Source organism: Electrona antarctica (genome assembly GCF_951216825.1).
Source record: "Electrona antarctica genome assembly, chromosome: 19".
NCBI classification, from domain to species: Eukaryota; Metazoa; Chordata; class Actinopteri; order Myctophiformes; family Myctophidae; genus Electrona; species Electrona antarctica.
In genome coordinates, this window is record NC_136800.1 from 8,865,311 (window position 1) to 8,887,339 (window position 22,029).

The 22,029-nt window shown below is 44.2% G+C and overlaps 1 protein-coding gene and 1 long non-coding RNA gene across 3 annotated transcripts; both read right to left on the reverse strand.

The window, feature by feature from the left end:
• Nucleotides 1-2,679: 2,679 nt before the first annotated feature.
• LOC306943618 lies at nt 2,680-6,215 on the reverse strand. Of its 2 annotated transcripts, none has more exons than XR_013792434.1 (4): nt 6,015-6,215; nt 3,259-3,355; nt 2,952-3,074; nt 2,680-2,829 (listed from the first exon to the last, which is right to left on the reverse strand). It is a non-coding gene; the product is annotated as an uncharacterized lncRNA (long non-coding RNA). The 2 variants fall into 2 exon arrangements; XR_013792435.1 differs by lacking the exon at nt 6,015-6,215 and adding an exon at nt 3,675-3,760.
• A 6,863-nt stretch (nt 6,216-13,078) lies between these two features.
• klb (klotho beta) lies at nt 13,079-22,029 on the reverse strand (the record flags this gene model as incomplete). The annotated part of the gene is made up of 9 exons (XM_079530355.1): nt 13,079-13,416; nt 13,990-14,115; nt 15,402-16,324; nt 16,684-16,940; nt 17,264-17,535; nt 17,896-18,412; nt 20,168-20,528; nt 21,187-21,406; nt 21,825-22,029. The coding sequence occupies 9 exons, from the start codon at nt 22,027-22,029 to the stop codon at nt 13,079-13,081; spliced, it is 3,219 nt and encodes a 1,072-aa protein (XP_079386481.1).

Consider the following 22,029-nt stretch of genomic DNA (forward strand, 5'->3'; position numbering starts at 1 on the left):
GTGCGTGTATAATTTCACGGAAATTGCACACTGTTTGTGATTTGTGGCATTTTGTTCGAAACGGACCAATCATGTGAGCTTTGGAAGAGAATCTTAGCCAATCAGGAAGGAAGATGGGAAATGGTGCAGATCCGTGTTGATCACATGACTATGGAGATAGTGTATACCGAATTGTGTGATGTATGGATAAAATGTGTACGAGTAATCTACAGAAATGTGTTTTGCCTAAATCGGCCTCATGGTGGCGCTATAACAGGCCGTTGAGGAATATTTGGGGCAGAGGTTCGTCGTTGGCATCCAGGGAGTGTGTGTGCAAAGTTTGGCATGGATCGGGCCAACAGTGCCGGAGATTAGCTGGTAACAGACGGACGGAAGGAAGGAAGGAAGGAAGGACGGACGGACACACACACGGACGGAGTGCAAAACATACTCTCTCCCCATGCCTTCGGCCTGGTGGAGACAGTTACGTCACCATCAACGAGCCAATTATAAGTTATAGAATATGTCTACCATGACCACAATGACTACCACGACCACCATACATACATACCACTTCTGATCCAGCCGACCACAATACTTGCACGCTCTGCTTGCGCAAGTAATAACTGGGCGGGCCATGCATTTCCAACTTGCATCGTTCCAAGTAGGCCAGTGCACAACTGGCACCGCTCTAGTTTTAATATAATTTACTTGTGGAGTATTTTAGTTCATTTGTCTCTCAAAAGAAGTAGTATTTGGGGGGGAGTGGCTTTTGTGTCTTTATTTATAAGACAGTAGTAGACTGACAGGAAATGGGAAGAGAGATGGGGAGTAACATGCAGAAAAGCTTGTCGGGATCTGGATTCGAACCCGCAACACACTGTCAGACTGCCCTAAGTGCCCGAACCGATATGCCAGCTTTCTGGGCCAAGAACTTTATTTTTATTCTTTAAACATAACACATGCTGGTGCTAACAAGATCTGGAAACTAGCATCACTTGTGCCACCAGGAACAAGAGGCTAACATCACTCATGGTGCTACGAGGAGCGAGGTTTGCAGGAGTGACAGTAGTGCTTGGAGGATCAATCATTTTAAAATTATCGATCGTGTTACAGAAGTCATCTTCACAGCAGCTTATTTTAGAGTCCTCTGACAGGCTAATATTCATCACCATGTTTAGCATGAATTGAGAATCTCCACACATGCTCGGTGTGGCACAGCCGATCCTGGTCTTGTCTCCATAAGGTTCCACCACTGTGAACACAAAAACCTGTATTATTGGCTGTGCTTAAAGATGCACTACGTAACTTTCCTCTTCTACACCGGATTTGAACCCAGTTTCCTGCGCAAGATGCTGACATTTTTACCATTGAGGTAATAGAGCCTGGGATAAATTGAATCTTGACCATCAGGTTCAAATCTGTGTCAGATTCCTGTGTCTAGGTGAGACATGACCTTTGACACAATCCAAATGTCTCAATAGAATAAAATACAAATACAAAATACAACCCCCCCCCCCCCCCCCCCCCCCCAATAGCACAAGTTAAATTGTAGTAACATACTCTACCACAGAGAATGTGAAATATATTAAATGTCATCTTTGGGTAAACTGGAAAGGCAGTCGTCTGAAACCATAGTAGGCTGGTTTACCTGAGATGCAGCGGGTCTGACGTGATCTACACGTTAAAGTCTTCTGTGTGTTCTCGCAGTCCTCTGGATCTGTGCATGTGTAGCACTTCAAACCACTGGTATACGTTATCCTGTCGTCAAGAGTACCACAGACGAATAACAGTCTAAGTCCACACTATTGATCCATAATATATAAATGATAGATAAGGGTTCAGGACAACGAGGCCTTTTCATGGAGGGGTCAGTCTGAAATTTGGACTTAGACTGTTTTTCGTCTGTGGTACTCATTGCTGTAAGGTTTACATTTTGATGTTTATAAAATCATTCATAATGATATTTAAACCCTTAACCCCATGTACAACAAAACATACACAATTGAAGTTCTAACTTGCTTACAACCATCAGGACACATTTCATCATTTAAATTCTATCAGATTCTATGATTGACTCTTTGTGACAGTTTGTTAAATATTATGACATTTTTATCTGTAATTGGTATTATTGGTATAATTTTCATTTTCACTTTGTAATTTTTATGTAGTTTGATTTAGGGGAGATTTCATATTAAGCAAGTTTTTTTTCTTTTTTTTTGCCTGCATCTTTGTAGAAAATATTTATTTGTGGGACTAATCCAGCTCAGTGACCTTGTGGTTAGAGTGTCCGCCCTGAAACTGGAAGGTTGATCCCCGGCCGGGTCATACTAAAGACTCTGAAATATGGGACCTCCCTGCTTGGCATCAAGGGTTGGATTGGGGGTAAGTCCTTGCAACATACTAGCGTCATGTCCAGCTAGGGGGTGTACTTGTACATCAAGCTGCCTCACGCTACAGAAACAGAGGATAGGCTCCTGCCCTATGGGCCTCATGGGTCGGCAAGGCTTACTTATGGGACTAATCATATATAAAAGATTTTTCTGACACTATATTTGAGGTTCTTTTAGTTATCATATAATTTCAGAATAGCCTTCAAAACTATACAATTGGTAATTGCTCAGGGATTCAGAGTCCTGGAGTATACCCCTATAGCAGACGTCCTCTATTAGCTATTAGACATTTTATACTTACTATAGCTCGTAAAGTTAACATTGCAGAGTTCAGTGGAACAGCACTGGATGTTCTCATAACTGTTGATGTTTCCAAAGTAGACTGAGCCAGTGTGGCACAGATCGGCTGGCATGCAATTCCTGTATGTATTCCACGGCCATCCCTCTCCCAGTTCAACTGAAAAACAAAATAGTTGTCATTCCACCAAATTATTATTTCACCATAATATCTGCACAAGATATCTTAAAAGTGACTTTGTAATCTATAGCTATTTGTCTATCTATACCTCTATCACTTACCGTTAGTTACAGAGACTATCAGTCCAGCACATTGCTGGGATACAGGACAGTCGATTTATTTTCCTATTCCAAATTTGCAGGGCAGGGTTCCGTCTTTATCACATGCACATTTCAGGGCATAGCCTATAAGAAAACATGAACATATAACACAGGTTAGTGAGGTTATACCGTTGAAAACTGTTCCATGATGATTGTGATGTTAGTATGTCATACAAGTCATAATTCAAAACTAAGATGTGGTTAGATAAAATAAAGAACTTCATACACACACACACACACACACACACACACACCAAAAAAGACTTACCTTTAGAGAAAAGTGTGGCGCCAATGATCAGAATGAGCAAATGCATGATGATCTGGACTGAGAGGTTCACATGGAAGACTGCACAGGGTTACAGCCTCTGATTAGTTGAGAAGACAAAACACAAAACAATCAATACATAACCATTAACCACATTACCAGGCACAGTATACACAAACCCCTTACAATTTACAATTACAATTTACAATTTATCCGTTTATCCATCCTTCCTTATTCCAACAAAAGCAGCATTATTTACAATACGCAATAATTTTGCAACATTCTGAATACACACACACACACACACACACACACACACACACACACACACACGTGGTCAAGCACCTCCTGTGCATAAAGTTACAAATAAATGTAAATGATTGATTATAAATTAAAAAGTAGGCTATATCAACACTTACATTAATACTCAGTTGGTAAGTTGGCAGGCCTAGTAGCCTACTGCAGCATCAGCTGTGTTACTTGATCAAAGCGAGGAGGTTGTCATTGTGTTTGAACCATCAGATGGTCAGCTTTATTCCCTGTGTTCACATCTAATAATAACAGGGTTGGGGCGCGGCACTTCACCAAAACATGGAAAAGCCACACCCTCTATCAGCTTTCTGTCCCCTCCCCTCACTCTCCCTATAGCCATTCACGTAAAGCACCGCTCCCCCTGATATCATTGGCTAGCAGATAATGCGGGGGTTGTTCAATGATAGGTAGTACTTTATTGCCCCCCCATGTCCGCTGTGTCTTGTTTTAAGAAAAAAAAAACAAGGATTCTGTAATCTGATGTTTGCATTGTCAATAAACAAAAAAAGATCTCCTAGCTAAAGATGTGATCAGACCACTCATAATATGCTAACCAAGTCAAGCTAAATGCTATCTTTGAACCAGATTACCGTGTAAACCTGTGATGTCACAATAAATCTGATTCAGATTCAGAAAAAAAAGAAAACTATATAGCCTACTACTGTATGTAACAATGTTCTGCCGTCGATGCACTTTGTAACTGACTGTTCTCCGACTGCACTGGCAGTGTTTATGTCCTTTGTATACACGGCATCCATGTACTTCTGTTTATGTGGACATAAATAAACATTTCAAATGGAGCGGACCCCAGTTAATAATGGCACTTCACCCCTTTTGCAACCAGATCTTATTTTAATGATGTTTGGGAGACAAACAAGTTGTACATGCCCAAATTTGTGCATGTACAACTTCCTGGTCTCTTATTGCGCATGTTTCTTTCCTTCCATGAAGCAACATGGAGTCTTCTCTTTCTAACTTTATTTAATTAACTACATGTGGACTACATGTTGTCTCAGTAAGACAGCCCTCCCCCTATCCACAAGGAGGAGCAGTTCGCCAAAAGCATTATGGGAATTGTAGTCCAGGAACGAAGTGAGCCCAGTGTCCATGATATTATGGACACTATGAAATACTAAAATATCTAAACACATATTACCCACCTAAAAACCCCAGGAAAGTGTTTCTTGTCTCCCAAACATCATTCAAATAAGATCTGGTTGCAAAAGGAGTGAAGTGTCCCTTTAATATCTGACTGTACCACGTGCTGTTTGCATTTCTGATTAAATGAAGTATTCAATCAATCAAGAAAAACCTCCTGAGAAGTTAGAACCTGACTGATGATAACTCGGAGTGTGTGTGCATTGTGCGCAGGTCACTTCACATGCCCTGCATGCGTACATGACCAGTACATATGTAAATAATAGATGAAATGTCAAGTGCAAAAGTATACAAGTGCAGCTTGGTGTTAATAGGCCTACCCTACTCTGTAATGCATAATACAATAAAAATACAAGGCACAATTAAAATGGTGCCTAATTCTGCATGCACATACACAGACACGCACAGACTCACACACCCACACATTCAACTGCACACGAGTATTTATTGTTGTAGGCTATTCGTTGTTTGTCCTACCTTATGTTTGATTACTTTGTCTAACTTACTATTTGTTTATTGGTGAGAACATGCCATGTATAAGCCTGTTATAGGGTTTATTTTTCTTTTATCGTCACTGCACTTACTTTTCATAATGTTACCTTTTTTTTCTTAATTATTATCCCACGATTTTGTAACTCATTTTTCACCCCTGTGTCAATTATCTAATGTGATCCTGGGCTCTACACACCCTCCGCCAACCTAGTCCCTGTATGTATGGGGGACATGGGGAGAGCAACGGACTTGAACTCATGCTTCCTTCATGCCTGAGTGTCCAAGTTGCTCCTTTACACCTGACAGGGGGAGTTTCCCTGGTTGGACGTAGCGCGTGGAAGGAACACGTTATTCCAACCAGTTCCTTTCCCCTCCATGAGGTGCCCCGGCTGCATGTTTTTTGTGAGGGTACCTACCCTAGGGGACACGGGGGAAACTCCACACAGAAAGGCACTTTCGCCAACCCCGCCTCGGGGATGGGCACTGATGACGCGGAGGAGGAAACGCACCGCCGGCACCCACAGCGTCCCGAGCGGGAATCGAACCCAGGACCTTCTAGCTGTGAGGCGACAGCACTACCAACTGTGCCACCGTGCCCCCTATAATGTTACCTTTTTATATTGTTTTTTTTATTGTGCGAATTTAAAAAAAAATACAAATTGCGACAAAAATCGTTTATTTCATTTCAGCAGCTACACAAACCTTCCACCAATACATTTAATGTATTATGTTTGATTCAAGGATTGACAGCATGTGACGAGAAGCAATGCAAAATAATGAATAAAACAACCACTCACGTTATCGTTGAAAAACAGTTCACAGCCATTCTCTCCCCCTCACATTCTCTGCTCCCAGCCAGGTTCCCAGGTCATAATGAGGCCTCTCTCTGTGCAGGGTGGGTTGCAGGAGGCTCCAGACAAGATCATTAATACAATTCCACTGTTATCTGTCTGCAGTGCAGGTTTCAATAAGCTCCCACATACAGCTCATGGTTCTCTCAGCAAGTATTAAGAAAATAACGCAGAAACGTGTCCGTGTATGCTGTCCGTGCCTCTGAATTAAAAGTACCAGAAGGACTCGGAATGCTGGCTATTATTTTCTTTAATTACATGGCTTGGTTGAATGCTTGATTCTGAATCTAGTGGTGTGTTATGTCCTCAGGCTCAATAACAGACCGCTGTCTAATCAAAGGCTCAGATCACCTGCTCACATCAATCTGCGCTGCTTGATTTAGTGCTGTACATGACAGCCATGTAAACAAACACGCCATGTCATTTACAGCTAAATATTGGTTGCTCTCAAGAATGTTTTTGCAAACATTTGAAGCGAGAAATACACAATGCCAGTAACCGGAAATTGATTCTATTTGATCAACGCTTCCATGTTTTCCGAGGCAACCGTGTCTTCCCAGCACAACACCTATTTCATTACTGTAAGCAAGGGAATAGCTGTGTTTTTGAGTGGTGCAACCACTCCAAGGAACAGCAATGTCCGTGTTCACCTATGTGTTCACCTAACTAACTATGTGACTAACTATGTCACTATGAGCACGAGTACCAATGAGTACCAAAAGTGGCGCTGTTGTGCCAGAAACAGAGAGAGAGAGAGATAGTGCTGCACTGCTGCCTGCTAATGAGAGAGAGAAAGAGAGAGAGAGAGAGAGAGTTGTTTTTACTTTTGGGTCAATTTAGTATTTATTAAGTGGGATAATATATGCCCCGCCGGTAGTTGTTGAGAAATAACAACAGACACGCTATGTTAAATCATCTTGAAAGGGGTTGTGGATATTTATGAGCCGTGCACGCGACAAATTGCATTATACAGACTGAGTGTGCTCGTAATCTTTTCTACTTCTCTCAACAAGCACCCATGTGACCGAAGTGATCACAGCACAATTAGGTGTTTTGCGAAACAATATAATCAATAATGGAATACAAAATTTCGCTCCAGCACATTGCTCCGTATTACATACATATTTGAGTAGCTCAATGATCAAGAGCCAGTGGGGTTACAAATGGAACAACAGATCGACCGCAACGCATGATGCACTCACTCACATGCACTCACATACACACTGACTGGAGCTGTTGTGCCAGGCTAATGGCTTTCTTCCCTCTGCGGTCTGCCTGCTCTCTGAAGCAACTTGATATTTTGACACAATTTGTGTTCGGCTAGCCCAGTTGGTAGAGCTCTTGCCTTTGCACCACAAGGTGGTGGAGAGCCTCTATGTGTATGTTTTTGTTGATGTAGTAAGTGTATTGTTATGTGTGTTCACTGTGTTGACATGTTTGATGTATTGCTTTGTCTTATATGTGTTGTGCCCGAGGACCCCGTCTAAAACGAGATGATGCATCTCAAGGGGCTTATCCTTTAAATAAATGTCAAGGTCATGGGTTCCTATAGCACAGCTTGGGTGTGGCAAGTCCTGCAGTAGGTACTGGGAGGGGAGCTGATGGTAGGTGTGGCGCTCCACCTAGCGGATTCGAATGAAAATCAACCGATAATCACCAGTAGGTTACTTAATGACTTGAATGCAATTGAGCTAGCGATTAAGAAACGTGCTGACGTCCGACGTGGCGTTGGTCACGTTGCCCGACTATTACTAACCCTAACATCAGTCTTAACCGGCTACGTAAGTCCCCTAACCTCATCAGTCTTAACCGGCCACGTAAGTCCCCTAACCTCATATCAGTCTTAACCGGCCACGTAAGTCCCCTAACCTCATATCTTCTGGAGACGTCTTGGGCACAAATTGTGTTAAGTAGCTTAAATTTTGAATTCCGGATTTTTCCACCACTGCTCATTTTAAATGAAATGAGAGCTATCAACTTTATCAAGGTATCATCCGCTGGTAAGCTGGCATGCTAGAATTGTACGGTCAACGGTGTCTCTTATGCTTATTCCTATAGGTTTATTCCCTGAGTTCACATCACATGTGCTATGCCCAGTACTGTTACTAGATGACTGTAATCTAACTAGAAAAAGTGCCCCTCGGGGCACAGGTCTCCACCAGGGAGACATTCCAAAAATGTGTTTTGCAAAAATCCACCTGTTGGTGGTGCTATAACAGGCCAATGTGAAAAGGGTGGGATATATTCCTCAGCCTAGTAGGAACGTCTGTGAAAGATTTCACGTAAGTTGCACGCTGCGTTCATGATTTGAGGCTTTTTGTTCAAAACAATCCTGTAAACTTTGAAAGCCAATGTTAGCCAATCAGGATGGAATATGAAATATCGGACAGATCTGTCTTGAGCACATGACTATAGAGATACTGTGTAACGATTTTAAGGATTTGTGGAAAAATATGGAGTAGTAATATAAAAAAATGTGTTTTACATAAGTCGGCTTCCTGGTGGTGCTATAACAGGCCGTTTCTGGGCAGAGGTTTGAGCAGAGGTTCATCGTTGGCATCTAGGGAGTGTGTGTGCAAAGTTTGGCATCGACCGGGTTAACGGGGCCGGAGATTAGCTGTACACAGACGGATGGACGGATGGACACACACATGCATGCCTGGAATTTCATCCTTTTAGGGGCAAGGCCACTTGGCCTTTAGTGTGGTCAACTTTTTGAGGGCACAAGGCCAGGGCATTAAGGCCATCAATTAAAAAATGATTTTCCGGTGAACATTGGTTCAGAACAGTGCTTCTTAATAATCACAGCTTTAAATAACAAAATATAAGTAGCTACTGTTGTAAAATATTGTAAACATGTTTTGGGGACCCAGTCCAGAGATGAAAATCATAATGAAATGGCCTAGGACCCTGTCAGGCTGTCACCCTAGGCTAATTAATATAAATTTAATTTGGGGGTCCCAACTAATTCATTAGGACAATATCCTAATGAATTGGGGAGACCTTAATTTTTCAATTAGTTATTTTATGCATGGATTTCAGGCTTGGAATAACAGGCCTAACAGAACATTACTATATTTAAATAATTAAATAAACAACAAATAAGGTCAAAAGGCAGATTAGATATGAAAATGACATGTTTTACAGTGAAAAATCCCTTCAAGCTATATCTCAGAAATAGTGAAAATAGCCACAAGCTCAAGCTTTTTTCTTTATTCCGTTTTTGAATGTTCTTGAATATTTTGGAAAGTATTATCTGGTCTATGGCATAGCCAGAATAGGGACACCCCAACTAATTGGCAAACACTAAGATTTTAATGATAAAATAAATAACATTAATGTAACATAAAATGATCTTTACAATTCTGGACAATTTTCATTTTCAAGCCGGTGAAGCAGTATTTGAACAATAATGCTGTCTTGTTCATGGTCTTTTCACATAATTCTGTCTTTAAGCGTCTTTAAACTGTGAGTTAATTCACATAAAATACAATGACAGCCTACATAACTTTTGAATAAGGGCTTGGTTTAGAAAAGCCTATATTTTGTGCTAAACTAATATATTGAATAACATGGCATTGTAGAGAGGTTAGTGACAGATAAGATAATTTCTCCATTGTGGGGTTGCACCGCTGCAGGACTGAGGACTCTGCAGTAAGTCAACACAAAGTGAAAGTGCAGCTTCAAATCAGTTTTTTGTTCTTACCTGGAGACAGCCTCATGCGCCAACCGTTCTTAAGAAGTTCTTAAGAGGAAATTTGTTCTTAGACCCACTTAGGACGTTTTTAAGAAGGTTTTGGGATCCCTCAATCTTTTCTTAGCTGTGATTTGTTCGTAGGTAAGAACAGAATCTACGCACACTGTAGAGCACTCTTAGGGTGCCTTTTTCGTTCTTAAGTGCATCTGAAAACATAAAGGAAAAACAGCGCCATCTGCATGATGCTCAAAGTTTGGTCTGAGGACCTCAAGGGGTCCTTGAGGAAGTTCCAGGCCACAGCAAAATATGGAACATTTTACCACTTTAATCCCATTTTATACTTGACAATACTGAAAATAGTCAATCTACAAGCTCACAAACGCGTCCCATTACTGCCCATTTTGAGCTTGTAGATCGGCTATTTTCGATTTTGATAAATCTTCAAAGCCTTTCCCTAGCAGAAAATATTTTCATATGGGGGTCTGCAGAATGCATGTCAATTTGGGGGTCCTTCTCTCGCGTCTCTCTCTCTAACGCGACTCTCTCTCTCTCTCTCCCCCCCGTTGAAGTTGCAATAGTTGGATCACTGCAGTGTTGCACTGTTCATATTAGCTGCTTTGATATTATAGGAAATGGCCTACCATACACCATACATTTTATGTTTATGTTATTATTTGCATCTAAACTGCAGTAAATAGGATAGTAAATATTACTGTGACCAGATTTGACTGAGGGACTGCCATTGGATTTTTTTTCATGTCATATGAAAGCAGGGAATCCTGGTTTAAAATTGATGTGTTGATTTTATTATGGTATTTACCATAGGCAATATGCCAATATTGTTATAAAAAGTTAAAATGACCAGTGAGCACCCGCAACTGCAGCTTTTAATATTTTATGAGGACTTGGTTTCAATAAATGAGTCCAGTACATTTTACAGGGTTCTAACTGTCTAACAGACCCAAAATGTGATTTATTCATTATGATCAGTTTGAAAAGTAGAAATATAGGCCTCCTTCTTATAGCTGCCTCCTTCCAATAAAAGCCCGGTATCAGAATCGGTTGAGACAAATAAAAGCCCCCGGATTATAAATGAGGATTTACGGTACAAGCTTTACACTTTTTTTTAAAAGCACTCTGGTATCGGTATCGGCTAACACAGAAATTGTTGGATCGGAATCGGATCGGAAATGAAAAAAGTGTATCGGTACATCCCTAGTAATTAGGATGCTAATTAGGATATATGGGGTGTCTACCTATGATAATTTGAATGAACTGGCACACCCCTTCAAGTTACGAGGATTTGGATTCATCATCATAAGAACATGCTTACGAACAATTCTGCCTACTTAAGAACGTTTCATGAATCTGACTGGACTTCTCTTAGGAATTCACTTGAAATGTAAGAGGAAAAGTTAGGAACTTATTGGCGCATGAGGCCCAGTGTGTGCTGCTGTGCACAGGGGAACAATTGTTTAATTATATCCATTGGGTCTTTCTGTCGCTATCCATAATGCGACGCAAAAGTACATTTATGTTTGTTTTGGTGGGCTAGATAGATTCGGTAGATCATCTCTCCTCCTCCTTGTATGGACAGCCACGCTGTTTCGCATTAGACAAAAATAAATCAGCTGGACCATGTCCGACCAGCGACCAACGTTAATGCATGTGACGTAGGACCGCCACACTGTCGCAACTGTAGAAAACATTATTTTGTTTTGAGTGATAGTTGCAGTTTGACCGGATAGCTAGATTAGCTACACTAGTAGGCAGCGTGTGGGCTAAATGCCCTCTGTTTACTCTGTCAGTGCGTGTATGTGTGGCGCGGAGGAGGAGGCGTGCGGGGGTGTGTGTGTGTGTGTGTGTGTGTGTGTGTGTGTGTGTGTGTGCGCGCGCGCGCGCGTCATGACGACCAGCGGCAGCGGGGGTAGTTATTAAGGCAAAGTACCGCAAAATAATCAAACCACTTTGCAAACTAGAAAAAGTGGCCTTCTGGGCACAGGTCTCCACCAGGAGGATAGGAGTGTGTGTGTGTGATGTTTGGCAAAATGTTTAGGAGCAATATAAACGTGTGTGTGTGTTGTGTGTGTGTGTGTGTGTGTGTGTGTGTGTGTGTGTGTGTGTGTGTGTGTCGCGGCTTGGCCTGTTGTAGCGCCACCATGAGGCTGATTTGAAAACGGTCAAGTGGCATTTCTTTCAAAGCCTTGTGGGAATATGCATGCACAGTTTCACCACAATCGGACGCTGCGTTGAGTAGTTGTGGCGATTTGTACAAAACGGGTACAAAGCGGGCTACTCCTGAAAAGTTTAGGAGCCAATCGTAGCCAATGAGGGTGGATTATGAGAAATCAAACAAACCCGTCTTGATCACATGACTATGGAGAGCATGTGTACCGATTTGCGTGAAATTGGGATACAATCTGAAGGAGTAATATTAGAAAATGTGTTTTACATATGTCGGCCTCCTGGTGGCGCTATAAAGAGCAGATTCCAGGCAAAGGTTTTTCCTTGGCCTCTAGGGAGTTGGCATACAAAGTTATTCACAGATCCGTGCAGTTAGAGGTAAAAACACTTTTCGGCCAGTTATAGCGCCACCATGAGGCTGAGTTGAAAATGTTCATGGGGCATTTCTTCCTCTGCCTAGTGGGAATGTGCGTGCACAATTTCACGGAAATCACATGATGTGTTCATGATTTGCAGCATTTTGTTTGAAACCGAGCACTCCTGCAAACTTTGGAAGCCAATCTTAGCCAATCAGGATGGAGTCTGAGAAATCTGAAAGACCCGTTTCGTTGAATCGCTCTAGAGAGACTGTGTACCAATTTGCGTGATGTTTGGACAAAATATGTAGGTGTACTGTCCAAAAACCTGTTTTGCACAAAGCGGCCTCCTGGTGGCGCTATAACAGGCCATTCTGGAAATGGCCTGTTATAGAGGTATAGAGGCAGAGGTTCATCGTTGGCATCCAGGGAGTGTGTGTGCAAAATGTGGCACCGACCGGGTTAACGGTGCCGGAGATTAGCTGTTCACAGACGGACGGACACACGGACACACGGACGGACGGACGGAGTGCAAAACATACTCTCTCCCCATGCCTTCGGCCTGGTGGAGACAATGACACACCTTATTCCATGCAATCGAAGCGTGCAATATCTGCGGATGCATTCCGTCCACACATTCCGTCCTCAAATTTCCGTCCGCAAATTCTGAGGATGCAACATCTAGAATTGTTACCTACTCGATCACAGAATTCCAGTACAACCAGTACACCACCGACGTCTGTGATGCCATTGTGATGTCACTTTCTGTGGCGTCAAATTCTGTGATGCATCTTCGCCGTTGACGTCACCCTGGTGTCCCGCGTCTGACGTCTGACGTCGGGTGGAAGGGAGCACACTAAAACCTCCAGCCCCTCCCCCTTCATCTCCATCCTCCTCCTGGTCCTCCTCCTGCTGTTGATGAAGACGATGATGGTGATGCTGATCATGAAGACGGCACAGAGCAGGAGAGCCGCTGCCAGCAGCAGCAGGAGGATGTGTGCACAGATGGTGCAAGAAGGAGAAGACTGGCTCTGTGGCTCACTGGAGTGATGACATCGTCCCGTAGCGTTGCCTTCTGGGAAACCGCCATGGCTGATGAGCTCCCGGAGCGCTGCGGCGGGAGGCAAGGATGTTAGGGGAACAGCTGATTGAACTAATCAATTTAGTTGATTATTTAACAAACATATAGGCCTCTATATATATATATATACTTTGACATTTTTTTGAGGGCCTCCTATATACAGCTTTTGTCCCCTGCATCTCATATTTGCCATTGACAATGAAAGGAGAAATTCGGTCATATGTTCCTCAAATATGATGTATTGATGATAAAGGGCGACATCACGGCGGGGGGAGACATATATTGCACGTTTATTTTGCCATTGATTTGAATGCCACATGAGGTGGGTGGACAAACATACATACACACAATGCCACATGTTGGAGCGGGAAGCACCGCTCAGAAACCAAAAGATAATCAATAACCCTCTTTAAAAATGAAATGGAGAACATGAAGTTAAAAACAAAATCGAAGTTCTAAACTAATATATAATGTATAACCTTGGACGGAGGCTTTGGGCCCCGCGACCCGACTATGGATAAGCGGTTGAAGATGGATGCATGGATGGAGGCTTTGCATGGGTTTGGACTGGTGGGGGTGGGTGGAGGAGAAGAGTCTACTAACCTTGGACGGAGGCTTTGGGCTTGGACTTGTGGTGGGTGGAGGAGAACAGGCCAAAGCGTGGGAGCTGTTCATCCTGGAGCCTCCACACGTAGAAACCCTGCAGGTTGACGCCATCCAGCTGGACAGCTGCACAACCACACCATTCAAACATTCACCAACATGCGGACAGTACATACTGTACAATGAATTCCAGTGGTGGAAAGTACATTTACTAAGTACTATATATACGTATGTACTTAAGTACAATTTTGAGGTATTTTTTACTTTACTAGAGTATTCCCAGTTTTCATTGCTTTTACTTCTGGCTCCACTATATCTCAGAGGCAAATGTTGTAGTTTCACTCCACTGCATTCATTTGAAAACTGTAGTTACTAGTCACATTTGATTATTATTACAAAACATATATTAGCCACTTCAACCTTATTACATTTCGGCCATTTGAAAATAGGCGATCTACAAGCTCACAATGAACATTGTGGGCTTTTTCTGGAATTTTGCATTCCATACTTTTACTTTTACGAAACAGAATTTCTACATTGCAATATTGATACGTATTTTACTTAAAGGGGCATTCCACTCATTTTCAACATTTTACTATGTCATTAATATACCTTAGAGCTGTTGTGTGGAAATAATAAAAATTCTGTGTTTCCTAGAACTAGAGGTCTGAAAAAAAATCATTAACATGGTGAAACACATCTTGATGACATCATCAAGATGTGTTTCACCATGTTAATGATTTTTTTCATAATTACAGTTCTAGGAAACACAGAATGGGGGGACTTTTTATTATTTCCACACAACAGCTCTAAGGTATATTAATGACATAGTAAAATGTTGAAAATGGGTGGTTTTCCCCTTTAAGTAAAACATGTGAGTACCTTTTCCACAACATAATGTAACACTGAATTCCCCCAGCTGCTCTATTACAGTCTCCCTCCTCTACAACAAATCTCTGGTGAAAATAGCACGCCAACACTTTGTTGTGAGCTCGTGGTGAAGTAAGGTTTTACAATGGCTATATAAAAACGATAGAATTATCATTGCTGAATCAGTGATACAAACATGTTATATTGATCATTATTGCCTAACCTATGTGTTTTTTTCTTCTTTAATGTGATTCCAAAAAGATAAATTATGATACACACAGCAGTTTGTTGACCACATAACTGCAACATACGGTAACTGCTGTTTTCCTGTGTCGCATGTTTTTCCCCCACTTTTTCTACCATGGTTCAGATTTGAACCGGAAACACACATGACACCTTCCCATAATGTTTTGCAGTTCAAATCTGCTGCTGAGCCAATCAAACAAAGCTAGGGAAATTTACCCCAAAAGGAAACGGGTACTCTACCTTCTGTCTACACAGTATACTTGGAAGACTTTGAGCATTGTAAACATGAGACCAACCTTTGAGAGCCTCCTGCAGATGGCTCCTGATGTAATACTGCCTGAGCCTGTCCTCCACAAGGGCCTGGTCATCCACGCCACTGGCTGTGACAACCACAGGCAGAGCTCCTCCATACCTCTCTGACACCCATGCCAGCACCTTCCGCAGGCCCCAGGGCACCAGAGCCTGCCCCCGGCCCGAGGTGGACCAGGTGGGATCGCTGAGGAGAAGACAACCATGGTCTGGTGGCGGTTTAAGGTATGGATGGGACGGATATGGAGACACTAATCGTGTGGTGAAGTGGTTCAGAGCGATGAAACCCAACGTCCCCCTGATCTCCTCCTTCTCTGTGTCCGTGAAGTGAGGCAGTGGAGATCCAGGGAGGCCCGCGGCCAGAGCTCTCTCCTCCAGGTATGCCTTCAGTTCCGTTGGGTAGTCACCCCCTCTGTCCCCCCTCTCATCTGCAGTCCCCAGCAACGGGTCTAAGAAGCGGCCGAGTTCGAAAAGAAGGAATCTCTGGGCTGCAGCCGTGTGGGACTCCAGGAAGGGGTTGGCGGGTTCTGCCCAGTCGGCGTGCAGTGCCAGGGACACCAGCGCCCCCTGTTGACTGGAGAACTCTCTCTCGTAGAGCCTCCAGGCTCTGGCGTGGGCCAGAAGAAGGCTGTGAGCCGCACGATGCTGCTCTTCCCCTTGGGGATAAACGTCCAACACTCTGTTGGGCTCGTTGATGGTGATCCAGCGCGGGACCCAAGGACCCAGCTCCCGGTAACAGAGCGCTGCGTAATCCAGGAAGGCCTCCACTGTACTCTGGTTCAGCCAACTCCCGGAGGCATGCAGCGGAGCGGGCAAACCCAGCAGGGGAGCTCTGTGTGTGGGGTAGTAGAGAGTCACCACGGCCTCCAGGCCCCGCCTATGGAGCTCAGTCAGTACACAGCGGTAGTACCTTTTAGGATAGAACAAGGTAAATGGCGCATTTATATAGCACCTTTATCCAAGGCGCTTTACATAGATTGTGCATTACATTCACTCATTCACACCCACATTCACACACCGATGATAGCGGAGGAAACCATGCAAGGCACCAACCATGCAAGGCACATCCAGGGGCAATTAGGGGTTCAGAGTCTTGCTCAAGGACACTTCGACACTAACTCTGGGGGAGCCCGGGTTCGAACTGGGAACCTTGCGGTTCCCATCCCGGCCACTCTACCCCTGATCCACTGCCACCCCCGCTAAAATAGATTTTAATGTTTCAGTGTGTGTGTGTGCGTGTGTCCACATCCATGTGTACAGTAAACACACCTCAGAACATCGGTGTTGACGACGGAGAGGTCTCCCTGGGGTAGAATCAGAGACCAGTTCAGTGCAAAGCGGTAGTGTGTAGCACCGGTGGCGTCCAGTAGGCGGAGCTGTGCGGCGATGGAGAGGTAGTCGGTGCACTGAGGTCCTCTGGTGTCCAGCCTGACCCCTGACACCGGCCGCAAGGAGCCGTCCCCCGTCACGTCCCAACTGTACAGGTGAGGGTCCGTAAACTGCGGGGAGAACGGGTGGAATCGCACCTGCAAAGAGCAGACGACACACCATTCAGTCACTTATCGACAGTGGTGGAAGACGTAGTCCGAGTATCAAAAACAATCACAACAAATCACACCCAGCGCGAAGTGAGCAGTGCCTTTGATGAGTTCATTTCATTTAGCTATACAGGAAAAATGTTAAATCCCAAGGACATTAATTTCAACAGCACCGCTCGGCTGCAGCTGTTGTTGCCGTGCTGATATACTCAAGTAGACATGTACACAGTCAAATGTTGGAGTGGCATGCACCGCTCAAAAATGTGTGCATACTCAAGTAAAGAAAAGTTGGGTGGAGTTTGTTTGTTTACCTGGAGGGTGGAGTCAGCCACGCCCCACTGGAAGCTGCAGGGGAAACTCCCCTCGATGTGCTGCTGTGTCTCATCGTTGCCGGGGAAACCGTTGTCCGTGACGACGCGTCTGTAATACAGAGCGCTGCTCTTGGGCAGCCTGGTTCTGATTGGTTGACTGAAGTCGACATAGAATAGGCCCCGCCTCACACTGTACCCATAGTTCCACTCGTATCCGTCCACCAGCGACCAGGCAGTGTAGCCAAATACTCGTACCCCATCCAACGTGATCGCTGAAACAAAATACATAGAGAGATCGGAGTGGTTCTCAAACATTTTCATTCAATCAAATTGATTCAAAAGAGAATATTTGTCAAGATTTCTTTTTTAGCTCACAAAGAATCACATTGCGACACATTCTGAGCTTGCATGTCTGCTGTTCTTGAATTGCTGAAAACATTTAAAAAAGGGCCGTTAAACTCGTCCTAATTTTGCTGGTATACCCCCAGGCTGGAACACCCCCAAGGGCCCTTGGGGCCTCCGAACCACACTTTGAGACATTCTCTCTTTCTTCACCACTCTTTCCTCACCAGAGTGATGATGATAGGCCAGTGCCACATTGTTTGCACTAGGCAGATCAGCTATCAGCTCACCTTGTAGGACCTGGTTGATGAATCTCTTGGTCAGGTACATGATCACTGTGTCGTCTGTCCCCACACTGCTCTCAGAGAACCAGCCAGCCTCTGCCACCAGCACCTTCTGGTCCCCGTACTGCAGCTTCACCCAGCCCAGGATGCTCCTCAGGTCCGGGGACACCGTCTGCCCATAGTGCTCCAGGCTCCGACCCATGCGGAGGTTGTTGGGCCCAAAGGAGAGAGCAAAGAAGTCAGCGGTTCCCCGCACGCCGCGCCTCTCCTCCGGCGTGAAGTGAGGCAGCAGGGCTCCGTGTCTGGACCTCATGGATTGTGGGTACTCGCCGCCGTCCGTGAAGATGGGGTCAGCGAACCAGCCCAGCATCGCTTCCATGGACTCCTGACAGCGCTCCACATTGTCCGGGGTGGACTGGCCTCTCGGCGGTCGGACCCAATGAGAACCCAGGGCGATGGATATCGCCCCCTTCTGAGCGGGACGGAAGTGGTCGTTGTACGTGTGCCATGCTTTGGAATGTGCCTGGAAGAAAGAATAAATAAATAAAAAGAGAAGTAATAATACATTATTTTACATTATAATAATACATTATTTTGTATTTATAATACATTATTGGTTTGAGTGTCTGTCTGACCCCAGCCGGGTCATACCAAACACTCTGGAAAAATGGGACCCAGTGCCTCCCTGCTTGGCGCTCAGCATCAAGGGTTGGATTGGGGGTAAGTCCCTGTGGCATACGAGCGTCATGTCCAGGGGGTGTACTTGTACATCAAGCTGCCTCACGCTAGGGCTGAGCTCAGACCTTTACTGCATTGCTGTATGCTTGTTGGATGAATGTTGTGTAGTGTCATGGCCGCCCCAATGCATTTCCAATGAAGGTCACATGGTTTGACACAACATTTGTGTTGTGTGAGGGGGAGGGGGCAGTCGAAACACAGCTGAAAGCCATACAACAGTGTGACCTCCATTGGAAATGCATTGGGGCGGCCATGACACTCACAACGCTGTAAAGGTCTGAGTGAGGCCTAAGGAGACAGGAGATAGGCTCCTGCCCCTATGGGCCTCATGGCTCTGCACGGCTTACTTATACATTATTAAATAAATTCAACATTGATTCACTGCAATATTTTAACTGCTATAATGTGTTTAATAATGAGGTCTTCATATCATGCGCAATGTCTCTCCTGTGAAGAACTTTGACGGTTTGACCCAATTCATCTGCTTACCAGTCTTAAATAGGAACACCTATATCTTTTACTGACATGTAAGAAAAATGTAAGTTTCCTCAGCCAGTATGTTTAGTTTTGTAATAGATCATTTTAGCAACATTTGAATTACATGAAGTTCTTTCTTTCTGGCTACAACCCCCACACACACACGCACGCAAGCGAGCGTAAAATCTTTTTTAAGATGTCAACATTGACAGACTAGCAGGAGCTGATAAAAGACAACGTTCAAAGTTCAAAGTCATGCTGTCTGAGTGACTGCAGTATGTGCTTTGTTTTTGTAGTCGAACAACATCATAAACATCACCTGACACCAGGGCGGACAAAGTGCTCAGTTTTGAGACGTTTTCAACAAAACAAAAACAATAGTGAAAACAACTGATCTCCAAAAATAGATCAGCTATACTATGTTATCAGATCAGGTTCTGTTTTCTTTTTTAGTTGTTAATTTGTACTTAAATACAGTACTCAATTAAATGTAGTTACTGTCCAAAACCTGTGTATCTGACCCCAGTGGTTCTCAAACATGTTCATGCAAGGACCCCCAAAATCATCTGTATTTAGCCGCAGACCCCCATTTGAAAACACATTGCACCAGGGACCCCCATAAGAGACGATTCGGCAAGATCCGGCAAAACACTTTTTTTTTAAGACTCGTAAAACAACCTTTTTTCACTGAGGAAAACTAAATACAAAACTATAACTAACTAACAATTAGCTATGATGAATACAACTAAGACTAAATATATTGAAGGTTTGGTCAACAGATAATTATGCTTGGTTGTGTGCAGGTGTCACGCTCCGAAAATAGCCGATCTACAAGCTGTTGAGCTTGTAGATTTGCCATTTTCGGCACACAGCTGAGTATAAATCAAGCAATTCCACGGCCAGACAAAATATAGTTTAGTAGACTAAAATATTATGCTATAGTCAACTAAAACTACACTAAAACTAAAACTTTATTCAAAAGACTGACTGAAATTAAATACAAAATTGCTGTCAACACTATACTCCGAAGTTACCCCACATTGAGAACCACCATGAGTCTTACCCTGATCAGGTTGTGGGCCACAGTGAGCGAGGCCGAGAGGCCGCCCACCTCCCCGGGGGCGTGGACCCCCGTGCCGTACCCCTGCACGGCCACCAGGGCGGGGTTGTGCATGGTGAGCCAGTACTTGACCCGGCCGCCGTACGCTCGGAAGCAGAAGGCGGCGTACGCGTCGAACAGCGCCACCAGGCTGTCGTTCCGCCAGCCTCCGTAGGCGTCCTGCAGGGCCTGGGGCAGGTCCCAGTGGTACAGGGTGACCAGCGGTTCGATACCCCGCCCCAAGAGCCTGTCCAGCAGACGGCTGTAGTGCTCCACGGCAGCGGCGTTCGGCGGACCCGTGATGGCGTTCCCGTCAGGGAAGAGTCTGGTCCAAGAGCAAGGTTATTATTAGTTAACGGGGGTATAAAAGTGAATAAGGTTACTTATTAGTTAACAGGGGTAAAAGTGATGTATTATTGGTTAAAGTAAGTGTTAAATAACTCCATATTCTCATAATAATCATTGCTATATAGAGTTGGAAATAAGGCTCCAGGGGTAGGGCCCGACAAGCCTCTCCCTACTAGTCCCTAGCCCTTTTTCGAACATTTGGACAGGCCAGTAAAACATTGCCGCTTAACAAACTGTATTCTGCTACTTGTGTACTATGTGTTCAATATCCGAAAATAAAACTGAACTGAACTGAGTTCAGTAACAGAGGGTCTCCCTGTTTCTTTAGCTCTTTAGAGAGATAACTCATTTTGAGGTCAGGATACCAATTTGATCCAATCGGGAGAGAGAACTCAAATAGGATACAGGATGATGAGCAAGTGCAATTGGAAGTGATGAAACAAAACCTGGAACTGGAGCACTATAACATTTAAGATGATAAATGGGTTCTCTTGAAATTGGCCACACGCGTTTATTACAGAACTAAGTATAACGCTAAAACTATATAAAGACTAAACTAAAACTGGCTCAATTTCTAATCCATGAAACAGCAATCGAAAGCGTGAAGTCAAAACGGAATGACGAATGTATATAACCTTGGCCAGGAGAGAGAGAAGGAGTAGGTTCGAACCCCCAGGAACTCCAGAGCCTCAACGTCGTCCTCCCAGCGCGCGTAGCTGTCACTGCTGCTGCTGGACACACCATGGGTCACATCAGATCCCTGCTGGTAGCGGTCCCAAATGGAGCCTCCTTTCCCCTCGCTGTCCCAGGACCCCTCGCTCTGCTGGGCAGATGTTCCTGTACCCCATAGGAAGTCTGGAGGTATAGGGCACAAGAGTTGATCAAAACATTTTTTTGGGGCTTTTCTGCCTTTATTGATAGTATCAAGTGAAGAGAAACAGGAAAGAGAGAGAGAGAAGGGGAGAGACATGCAGCAAAGGTCGTCATGAACGGGACTCGAACACGCAAGCCTATATGTGGCATGTGCCTGGACCACTAGGCCAGCGGGCGCCCAATCAAATTAACAGGTTTAATCAATTATAAAAAATAAAAAAAACACACAAAGTAAAAATACATAGGGTTTACGTGCTTAATTAGGCTTAAACTGGCTTAGTCGGTTTTAATAAATCTATTTTAATGTTTTCACGTTGATTGGTTGATGTATAAACAATAACAAGTGTATTAGAAATGCAGTAATAAGTGATATAATAATCAATAGTTGCATGCAGCCTACCGGGAGGGAAGGTGCCGTGAATGAACGACTGGCTCTGATTGGTGGGATCTGGTGGGGGCCGCTGCCACACCCCTCTGCCCTGCCCCACGGTGCCGTGACTGGTGGGGTCTGGGACGAGCTCCTCCCCCAGAGAGCTGTGATTGGTGGAGATGTTCCACAACACCAGCAGGCAGAGAAGGAAGCGCGGAACACGTTGAAGGAACAT